The sequence below is a fragment of the Neolamprologus multifasciatus genome, chromosome 1, assembly GCF_963576455.1.
Source record: "Neolamprologus multifasciatus chromosome 1, fNeoMul1.2, whole genome shotgun sequence".
Lineage (NCBI taxonomy): Eukaryota > Metazoa > Chordata > Actinopteri > Cichliformes > Cichlidae > Neolamprologus > Neolamprologus multifasciatus.
This window is the reverse complement of record NC_140439.1, coordinates 898066-909430: the sequence shown is the minus strand read 5'-3', so window position 1 is coordinate 909430 and position 11365 is coordinate 898066. Positions and strand designations below refer to the sequence as shown.

General features: G+C 39.2%; 1 protein-coding gene across 10 annotated transcripts in view; it reads right to left on the bottom strand.

Annotated features, from left to right (window-relative positions):
- Positions 1-1918: 1918 nt before the first annotated feature.
- Positions 1919-11365, bottom strand: part of LOC146525060 (C-myc promoter-binding protein-like) — an 81786-nt gene continuing 72339 nt past the window's right edge. For 6 of the 10 annotated variants that reach the window (XM_085165946.1, XM_085165970.1, XM_085165998.1 and 3 more), the window contains 8 exons: positions 10900-11061; positions 9184-9364; positions 8471-8725; positions 8183-8300; positions 6582-6608; positions 4641-4803; positions 3933-3997; positions 1919-3531 (listed from right to left, as the gene is read on the bottom strand). In XM_085165946.1, the coding sequence (XP_085022072.1) occupies positions 3395-3531; positions 3933-3997; positions 4641-4803; positions 6582-6608; positions 8183-8300; positions 8471-8725; positions 9184-9364; positions 10900-11061 (1108 nt within the window). In that variant the 3' untranslated portion in view covers positions 1919-3394. The remainder of the gene's footprint in view (positions 3532-3932; positions 3998-4640; positions 4804-6581; positions 6609-8182; positions 8301-8470; positions 8726-9183; positions 9365-10899; positions 11062-11365) is intronic. The other 4 variants (XM_085165953.1, XM_085165979.1, XM_085166012.1 and 1 more) reach the window with 1 other exon arrangement.

Genomic DNA, 11365 nt, shown 5'->3' with positions numbered 1-11365 from the left:
AAGGCAGTAACAAATATAAGCGACAGAGGCAATGCACTCCAGGGTCCATTTGATTTTCTCCAACATAACATCATACGGTCTCTAGAACTTAAATAACCCCATAAGGGTTTTAAAAAAATTAAAATATGAACTTTATATTCAAATTAAAAGTGAAGTAGGCTCTTTGCAAAGTTGAACTCTGTTATCCTTACACCTATCCAAAAGTTAAATCTTTAGTAAATTCAATAGTGGATACAGACCTCAGGGTGTAAACATCTCCAGGTATCAACCTTTTCATAAATCCCACTTTTTATAATAAAGTCCTCTTTTACTGTTTGTTTATGCTAGCTGAAATAAGAATTCTTAATTTAGCTTTAGTCTGATTCAACACTAATAAAACTGGCTGGATGTTGCCAGAATGAAAAATTTAAACCTTTTCTCCACATATGTTCCCAAAAGATTCTGGCATCCTGGCTGCTCGGTGGCAGGTGACAACCTGCATCCATAGACAAGCAAAGAAGAGACAACACAAAACACAGGAGCCACCTTGAGGTCCAAGACATTAAAATGATTTGGATTATTGTATTAAACCGACATGGAAGCGGAAGGCAATGAGATTAAAGTCATTTGATTCAGCCACAGGCCTAACTGGCTGCATGTGCAATACACACTCAGATATGCTGTTATTAAATGAGGCAGGGCTTTACAACACAAAGCTCTTTTGTTAACCTCCGCTAAGACTCATTGATATCTTTATAGTTGGATAATTGTTACCAACAAATCAAAACTTCACTTTGGTTTTCCCTCCAGATAAAGTGATTTAGGTCACATAGATCAATTGATATTGTATGTTGTAAGGGTGATTGTTCACGCTATTTATCCCACACTCCAACCACAATCCTTGACAGCACCGCACTGCTAGTTAACAGCACCGGGTTCCTGGGCTTACAGATACCACCTTCCACCTTCTACCATCAAAAGGTAGAAAGCAGCGCTTGCGCTTCCTGAAGTGGTCAAGAAGAGCAATCAGACTCCCTTCTGCCCTCAACACTTCCCACAGAAGCACTACAGAGACGTCTCAGAGCAAACTTCAGAGAATGGTGAAGACACCAGGCCAGGTCTCCTCTCTCACCCCCACAGGACCACACACCAAATCCTGCCTGCACAGAGCTGCCGACACGCAAACCGTTTACCATCCTGCCCTCTAAAAAACGCTATTGCAGCATCAGAGTCCTGAACTCTCTTTAAATACACACTATCACACACTACAGACACACAATCCAAGAACTGTTGTATATGCAAACTCTCACACAAAATGTCTCTGTAACTGCTAATTTGTGCAATATTTTCAGTGTCTGCATAACATGAGCCCCTATGTTTTTAATATTCATCAGTACAAAGATTCACATATAGTGCCTAGGTTTCTGCTGTGCAATATTTGTAGATTTTGATCTTAGCTGGGTATTCATGTATAATTACTATGACTATAGCGCACGGTGTTCTAGGAGAAACACAGTTTTGTCCCACTATGCAGTCCTTGTGTGGCCAGCATGACAAATAAAGTTTACTTTGACTTTCAAATTTCAGTCTGCTGTTATCATCACGAATTAAAGAAATAACCGTGAATAACAAAAAAACTGCAAAAAAGGTTTATTATTATTATTATTATTATTATTATTATTATTATTATTGCTGACCATGTATATGTTTGCCATTTAAAATATTTAATTTGAACTAATTCATGCTATGAACTCTTACAACCCCAAATTCATCTCTCGATTCGGGTTAGACCACGAAAATGAATGTAAACAAATGCGACGCACTCATGTGTAACTCATACCAGTGGCGGATGTTTTGGCTATTATTTTTACAGCCTTTGAACATCAAGTCAAGTTTCAAAGTAAAAAAACAATGGTTTGGCTGACATCTTTTTTTGTGGTTGAGGTGAAGGTGGAGGTGTTACACATGCCTCACTGCTCCATCTATTATAGATTCTCTGCCATCCCTGTTAACCGCTCTGATTGAGCTTTAATGCTGATTGGCTGCAGAAGACTCATCTGTCCGCAATCTGCTCTCTTCCTCACCGCTATGTGGCTTCCTATAGGGCCGGTAACACCTCTGTAACACTGATATGTACTCTGACAACAAACAGCCCGCTGAAGAAGACTAAAAGTGGTACTTTTCATGGGGATGAATAGCTTAAAGCTCAGAAATCGTTTTTTGTAAACAAACCCCAAACATACCATTTTCTCTGACAAGTGAAAAAAAGATACACTTGATCTGGTAATAAGGACATATGCTCTTCAGTACAAGAAAAGATTAACGTGATCAGCATTCATCGCTCCCTGAGAGGATCAGGGTCATAACATTCGCTGATTTAAAGTAATGAACATGATAGTTTTTTTTACAATGAAATGTCCTGTTTAATCTGAACTGGTGTGAACGAGTGTGCAAGAATGCAATTTATGATAAGGTCTTTTACTCTGTCACTGTGATGTGTTTCTGCTGTTTATTTTTATGAAAAAACTATTTTGTAACTCTGATGTTTATGGCTTAAACAGTGAAAAACAAATGCTTTGTAAATGCAGGATCATGCTTTTCCCCTGTGTTTGAGAGAAGGGAAGATTGATCATTTTTCCCAGCTTGGTCTTTAGTCAGGACACTTTATATCAGATTCATTTGATTTTGTTTGCCTCACTCGCCTCTCAGGGCTTCTGTAAACCACCGTGTTGGCTTTATGTTCCTTCACTTTTCGCTGACAACTAGAAAGCCTGTAGATATATGCAATGTCTTCAAAATTCATGCAGATCTAATTAAAAAAGTTCCATCTCATAAAGCATAGAAAGCTCACTGAAAACACACACCAAACATGTACTGCATCTTTTCCACACTGAGCGAAAACATTTTTCCTGGTTTAAAACTGCAAGACGAGAAGACGGCCAGCGACCACAGGTCAAAGTCAAACACTGCACATAACAAAAGGACGGTACAATACATAAGCTGACTTTGTATAAATAAAGTTCCAGTTAAAATATTGCTAATATTAGTCTTCATATGATGAAATGATATACAATAAGAATGGTACATTAAAAAAATCCTTTCCTGTTGTGTATTTACAGGATATCTGCATCACTGTCACTCATTCCCAATGTAAGCTGTTGCGGCTCACTCGACACTGCATGGAGAGGAGTTTATGAACGCTGCGTGTAGTGTTTCTGTCCTCATAGATAGAAGTCTCTAAAACTTCAGGCTACATAATGCTGTCCACAGTCACCTGTACCCCTATGAGCGCTTACAGAGTTCCCCCAAACATTCCCGTAGTGCACATTCGTGGTCTTCCAACTGGTTTCCTGAGCTAGTCTTAAAGCAACAATGAGGATGATGAGAGTTAATCATGGTGTGTTTAGGTGACTCTTTACAAGTAAGGCTCTCCAAAAGTCCTGCGACACTCCATGACACCTGTGCTCGGAGGACGGTCACAGTTGTGGGTCAGCTTCACCAGGTTGGGTGTAAGGCGATCGTACGCCAACTTGTACTCACGGTCGAAGGCGTCTGTGGGAAGAGGAGAGATCAGCAGCCAAATAACATGTGGGTGGAGATTTTTTCTTAAAACATTTAAACATGTCAATCAGTTCATTAAGGCTACATATAACTGGTGCATGCACTCATTTACACTTTTATCTCTTTGAGGACTGGCTGAGCAAAACGGAGCCGATATTGGACTTGGAAACAAAACTCAAAAAAATCTTTAAAGTTCTAAAAATCGAATAAATACCTCGCTAATACAATTGCTGTGAAGAGCAGTGATGCTGCATATACGGTTAGGTTCATTTATAGCTTATTAATACTTCCCCCAAAGTTCAGGTTTAAATGAATTCATGCTATTCATGCTATGTTATGTAAGAAACACTCTTCTAAAACATACACATCCAAGACATAAACTTAATACTCACCAATATCAATGTTATCTTTTCCCAGAGCCACCAAGGACAGGAAGAGGATGTCCCTGTACAAACTCCTGAGGAAGAAAGGCGAGGTCACATGCGATCCGTATAAATGGCGGATGAGTGCTTTAAACGTGTATATTTGAATCACTTTTTCCTAAACCCAAACTGGTAGGTCTTTCTTCCATAAACACAATAATTAGATGAACAGACACGCCAATCATAATGAGCAGAAGCACAAGGCAAACTTTGCTGCCTTCATGCAAACATTCAAGCAGGTGTTAAACAGTCATGCTGTCTCCCTTTTCCCTCTCAGGTCCTGTTACTGCAAGTACCATAATTGGAAACTGTGTAAATTGACTGCTCGTTTGTGGTTGTCGGGGTTAAGTGAATGAAAATAAGAACAATAATCAAATCAACTCTCCAAATAACACTCCCTGATGAGCACAGTGCATCTCTCTGCGAGCATGTTTCAGTGTGTTACATTTTCGGACTCTGTGACATACACTTCCCACTAACCCAACAGCACTGACTAGAGGACTGAATTTATATCAATCCACAGCTGAAAATAGTACCAAACAAAACTGCACGGCCTGTGTATTTTACACATAATAAATGCCTTATTACTGCATTTGTGGCCAATTTATATTACAATATAACTGGAAAAGCCTTCAAATATGAATTGTCCTTATATGTGACTGAACAGTTGGTGCTGACCTTTGCCTTTTGACCCCGAGCGTCTGGCCCAGCAGCTGCAGCAGCTGAGCCATCGGGCGGCTGACGTCGTTCCTCTGGATGCTCTTCACCATACTGTGCAGCAGCTCCTCACTGAATGGCTTTTCTTCCTCTGGGACTGGCCGAGACACAGGGTAACCAACATCTGGAACACATACACACACGCACACAATTTATCATGATTTTGCATCAGACATGTGAAAATAATTTCAATAATAGATCATCTGTGAAGAGTAGGCACTCTCTCTGATGAGAAGCACTTGGGGCTGGGTATCTGGAAGGCATAAAGTGGTACTACACTTGCAGGTGTTGAATAAGTAAATCTAGTACAATAATATTATAATGAAAAACATGGGTTAAAAAGTGGATGCACAGTACACAATGAATGTAATCCGGCAATATACAAATTAACAACTGAATACTTTACTTGTCATATACATTAAAATAAAAATAATGTTATCTCTAGCTTTTAAGATTTAAATTTAAGAGTAATTATTTGTTACACGTTACGTGGTTCCTTGTAATTACAGTCATTACAATCTGTTCTGCCAAACAGTACAGTTTCCTCTCAAAGCTTAACTGATTCACTTCAGAAACTCTGCTAGAAAACTACGACTCAACATCCTGTCATGAAGAATTGTTGCATTTGTTGCTTTATACTTGACCAGTGTAGTTGTCTTCTTGCTCTCTTCAGGTAAGTTCAAATTAAATTATAGTTAAAATTATATATTATACATTATATTATAATTAGCTTATTATAACAGCATGGCCCACTGATTGTGTTGTGAGAGTACATACATGTGTTAAAAACGTCCTTACAGCAGAGCCCTGACTGCACATGTGCACGTCTCCCCTATTCTGCTGTCTAGTCTCATATTTGTGCCTCCGCTGTGCTGCATGAATAAAACTGAAAATAGCCCCTGAAATGTACTTCAAACAGTTACCATAAGATTACATTACATACAATACAATTGTTCACTGATATTTCTCATTTATTCTCAGCACAGAACTGCATTATTACTGCTCCTACCTACATACCGCTTCATTTTTTAATATAAAAAGATGGAAGTTTTATAATATATGTACATATATCCAGGAACAAATATTTTGCCTTTAGTTTCATATAAGTATTTAATTACTATTGATATAGTAAATGATATAGTAATGTTGTAAGATGGGCAGATACCCTCAGGGATAAATACATATTATCAGACATTTTCATGCATGCACAAAAAAATTACTACTACTATACTCAAATATTAGCATAAAAGATATTTTTGTTTATGAAATTGTTAGGAGTTACATAACATACTAATTTCCTAGGATACTAGGGCCATAAAAAACTGTCATGTCTATATTTACAGTTTAAAGACCCACCAGTACTGCAACCTGAAGCTCTGTACTAACTTCCTGTTAGTACATATAACATAGTATGATTTATATAAAACTATTTCTGAAGATTTAAAGTTGCAATATATTTAGAAGCTAACTTCTAATAAATAAGAATGTCAAACTTTACACAGATTGCCTGTTAAACTACAAACAGTAACAGTATTCAGGAGTGGCAGCGGTCGGTGTTCAGTACCCAGCCCTTTAAGCACCACACGTTGCTGAATGTCCTCATTACAAGTGGACAAACACAGCGGACAGTCACCACAGATGCAAACCCACATTCAAATACAGAGCAGGGCTGTATTTGAGGCAAACACGTCAAAACCACCTCAGAGTCAAAGTCTCAGTAAGATTTTACACCGCACAAACACTTTCATTCCAACACTGGGAAACCAGCCGCTGACTTTCCACAGACAACACTGCAGTGCAACAAGCAAAGGACACAGAACAGAGGGAAACAGCCAGAGCAGAGGACAGCACACAAACAACAGGACTCATCTGAGGCCGTCTGCAGCAGAGGTGAACACTCACTCTCTAACAACAGAGTACAATTAAGTCCTGCAAGACAGAGAGCAGACACAGCCTGTTAGCACACAGATCGGCCACTGCGCCTCCTCCTCCGTTAAACAGTCAGTTACTGCAGACATGTTAGCACCAGGCTGTGGTATTCGCCCTCACAAATCCAGCTGCTGTGCAGCTGTTCTCAGGACTAAAAAAAAGAAGAACCCCCCTCCCAAAAAAACCTGCAACTTCGGACTCATTTAAACAACTGGGCTTTTTTTGAAATTTTAATTCTCATTTTAATCCTGAATATGTTTTCTTTAGTTTAACTCACTCTTGTGATTGGAACTTGGAACATAAGAAGTTTCAATCCTGAGAAATGCTGAAAAACAAAATAGTAATCGATGAGCATTTCCATCCTTTATCTGTTAGTAAGGACTGGATTACTTATTTTTAAGCATTTTTAAGCATACTGTATAAAGCATTTTAGTGAAAGCTTCTGTAATTTTTCAGCCACACATTTCATAAATATTCTTATTATGTTTTACTTCGTAGAACTCTGTGTTACAGCCCTGGCCATAATTTGGATCACGGTGGCTGGATTTTGTTCTGTGTGTTCTGTTAAGAGTCTCTGGAGGTCATTCCTGATTGGAGAGCTGGCAGCTGCTGATTGGTCCCAGGGTCAAGTGGCTGTTTTAAAAACCCTCTAAAGCAGTTGTCCTGACAGCAGCAGCAGCCCCGTCCTTTGTGTGGCCTTTGTATGAAGACTGATAAACAATATACTTCTTCCTAACTTTGCTACCTAGTGTGGATTTAGGGGTGTTTAATTGTGATGGATCTTTGGGAGAGCAAATGACAGTTACATTTTCTTGTCTTTTGATTGTCACCAGTCAGGCTTTCATTCAAGTTTAGCCCAGAAAACTTCCAGAAACCTCAAAAGAAAATATAATTAGAAAAAAAATGTGCATCTACTACTACTATGTGAATATTAGAAATCGGTGGAACTAATTCAAATTTACTGAAATTATTAAAACACAGCAGAATATATTCAGTTTGTAACTGTAATTAAAAAAGTTTGAGGCGAGCCCATGTTTGGATTTTCTTTTGTTTCCCACTTTTTTGTTAAAATATGGACACAATTAGGCGGATGGAAATGCACTTACTAATATTATAGATGAGTGGTCTCACCTTTAAAAACAATATTATTGTTCAGCATATATACACACGAGGCTTTCTGATCAAACTGCTTCTAGAATATATATACAGTTATTATTTAACATTGTTGAACATCTGTACTAACATTAAAACTAAGTGAGGCAAAAAAAAAGCGTATGCATAGATGTGTTTTATGCATATATGCAGGCATATACTCACCCTAACGCACATAAATGTGTTAAAAGGGTTTTTATTGAATTTCATAAAAAAGGTTAATTAACTTACCTAACACACACACAAAAAAAACCTCTCTCTGTTTTTGGTTGAGAGCTGCTGAAAGAAGCTCCATCTATACGCAGGTTTTACAATATTCTCTTCTTTTTTGTATTTTCATTTTGGACAGACGGTTACAGGACCTGAGCAAATTTCCCCACTATCTGAGGAAATAGAAAACATATCCAAGCAGTGCAACTCACTGTATGTGTTCCAGAGGATGTACAGAGGCTGGATGGGGTCCTGGTGCAGCTTGAGGTTGTCCCACAGGATCTGGATCAACACGTGTTTACTGTCCTCAGACATCCAGTGGTGAGGGATCTGAGAAGAAACAGTGTGAGTCAGACGTGCCAATGCTGAAAAATGCTGTGAAACAAAAACATATTCCTTTCTTTTTTCTTCCATTATCACAAGCCATTGGATCTTGTGTGTGTGTGTGTGTGTGTGTGTGTGTGTACGTGCGTGCGTGCGTGCGTGCGTGCATGTCCGACCTGGGAGTCTCTGTTGCAGTGCTCAGAGGTGAGGATGAGACCTGGCAGGTTGCTGGGTAGGTCCAGCCGTCTGAAGTACCAGACCAGGTTCCAGTAGATGATGGGGTGATGGTCCACCATGTCAGCCTCTGTGATCACTGAGTCGCCCTCGTTCTCCAGCAGACTCTCGAGCTCCTTCCACAGCACCAGTGGGCTCAGGTAGGGAACCGTCACAGGCTCGGGGTTGTGAAGCCGCCACTCCATACTCAGTGGGTCCTGAGTGTCACAAAAAGAGAACTGCTTAGGTTCACAGCCAGCTTGTGCTCTAGAGCCACTACTCCTTCTCATCAAAAGGAGCCAGCTGAGGTGGTTTGGATCTGGCCTGGGAATTCCTCTGTGTGGGCTGCGACCCAGCCCCAGATAAGCAGACGAAAGTGAATGGATGGATCGATGGATGACAAATGACTTATTTATATATGCAGGAGATGTGAGTGATTAACATTGTTATGGTTAAATATTAATAAAGACAGGTTTGAAGTTATCCAACACAAAGGGATATGCAGCAACGGGTTTTTGTTTTGGTTTGCATTATTTTCAGAACTGGACATTTTAAAACCTCTGTCTCTCCTTTCATTATGTATTTTGTTCCCAGAGTAAACTACTAGAGGTACCGAACATGAACACTTAAGTTCACGGATTCAAGACATGCCGTACACACACCAGTCCAGCCTTACCGTGGCTTCATTCAGACAACTGGGCAGGCTGCCTGATGTTGGCAAACAGCAGTTGTGTCGGGTCGTTTCATCCAGAGGACCAAAGGCGCTGACACTGCGGGCTATAGGAGCTCCAGAGGATAGTGCCCCCTGCCGGTGTTCTACGGGTATATTGATGCCTTGATCCCTGGTTGACCGAGACCTGCAAAGATACAGCAAAGACAATTTGGCCCTTTTTCCCATAGACAATACTGACTATTTGAACATAGGGTCAATGATTAAGTATAGTGTTACTTTTCTATAAACAGCAACACTGAATTCTTTAGATCACATTAAGAAATTTCACTCTGCCTTCAAATTACAAACTCTATATTTTACAGGAGAGTGTCAGGGCAGCAACCTGAAGCAAACAGTGACTCAAAGCACAGCAGGAATGAAAACCAGAGTGGCTGGAAAAGAAAATTCAGGTTTTAAATGGCCAAGTGTGAATACTAACTTTAACCAACTTGAAATCCTGTGGCATCACCTGACTGATAAACTGAAACAGGAGCAATAGTTCAAAATTCCTTCTCATCCTGCAGCTAAAGGATGTTTTCACATGTTCGATTATTTGCCCACTGTGTACTGAGCTGTGTTTAATAAAGACCAGACAATTTTCATGGTATTAATTTATTCAACTTGTACTTGTCTACACTTGGATGCAGATCAGGGAACATAATTCAAAAGCAATTAATGCCAAAATTGTGGTAAATACACATCTGTTTGCTTGCTCTATGTCAAGTATTTTACCGATATATCTGTTTCTGTTCATCCCTATTGCTCACACATTTCATAATCTCAAGTTTCCCCCCAAATACCTCACAAAATTGCACCTGCACACACACACACACACACTCACACAGGCACACACACACTGAGCTTTGTTAGGACAGGTGATGCAGATTCACTGCTCTTTTACAATGCAGATGTGGAGTGTGTGGATGCAGCTACAGTAGCTTTTCAGTTCAATAGCATTGTGTAACCAGACAAGCTGCATGAAGATGAGCAGAGGTCCATAAATAAATTAAAAAAATAAAATCATACAGCACATCTAAAACTAAACTACAGGAAGAACAAATTTTTTAATGATGATGATGATCATCGCACTGTATTTCAGATCTCAGGCCATAATAACATTGTAACAGTTGTACAAGACACGAGGTAAAAGAAGGAAGCACAGACAACAAACAAACAGAACAAAAAGAAGTCATTTTAATCCGAAGGTGTCTCAACAGTGCAGTACTTATTTTAATTTATTTTTTCATATTTTAGACAAAACACCATCTTTTCATGTTTTCATGCATTGCTTGTTAACAAAAATTGTATGATTATTTGTCTCACTAACATGTTTTGATACTAAATTTAAATCAGAAATGAGCAAAAACATAAGTAGCTAAAAGCTCCACTACATTCAGGTGTGGTATGTTAGCAGCAGCTAATGTAGCCTCAAGCTTTTCATTATACAACAAATGTTTTGTTTACTTTAATCTCTGTCCGTCGGTAATTGTGTTCTTTTTACTGTACGTGCTCCAGTTTCAGTCAGAGGGTTTCATTTGTCACTACTGTCCACACTTAATTCCGATTAAAGAATTTCTTATATTGCCCAAAAGAAAACTAGCAAATATTTTGATTTTGACAAGAGCATATAAACAAATGTAAATGTAAGAATGTAGTTTAACACTGAGTATGAGTGCATACCTTGCTGAGCACTCCTGCACAGCAATCATAGGGGACTGAGGGGAGATAGCTGTCGTGGGACAGGGCGTAGACAAGGTGGATGTCCCTGTGTCCAATCCTGTGGAGGCAGAATATGACGAGGTCGTTGCCTCATCTACTGATGGGCTGCCCTTCAGGAAGAGCCTGCAGAGAGGAGAGAAAAAGGAAAAAAAAAACATTACTTAATCAGTACTTAATAAGACATTTCTCAAATAGTAGAACTTTAAGTAGAACTTAATCACAATAAAGGTTTTGTGCTTGTCTGTATTGTTCTTACTTACCTGAAGCAGCGTTATCGATACTGAAGAGAACATTAAGTAACAGAAATAATCAATTACACCTGTGGGGTTCTTTGCTTTTGAGACCAAAAGCACTCAAGTCTGGAGCCCACTTACAACATTTTGGTGTCGTCTAAAAAAATGATATGACTTTTAGTCATATCTCCACT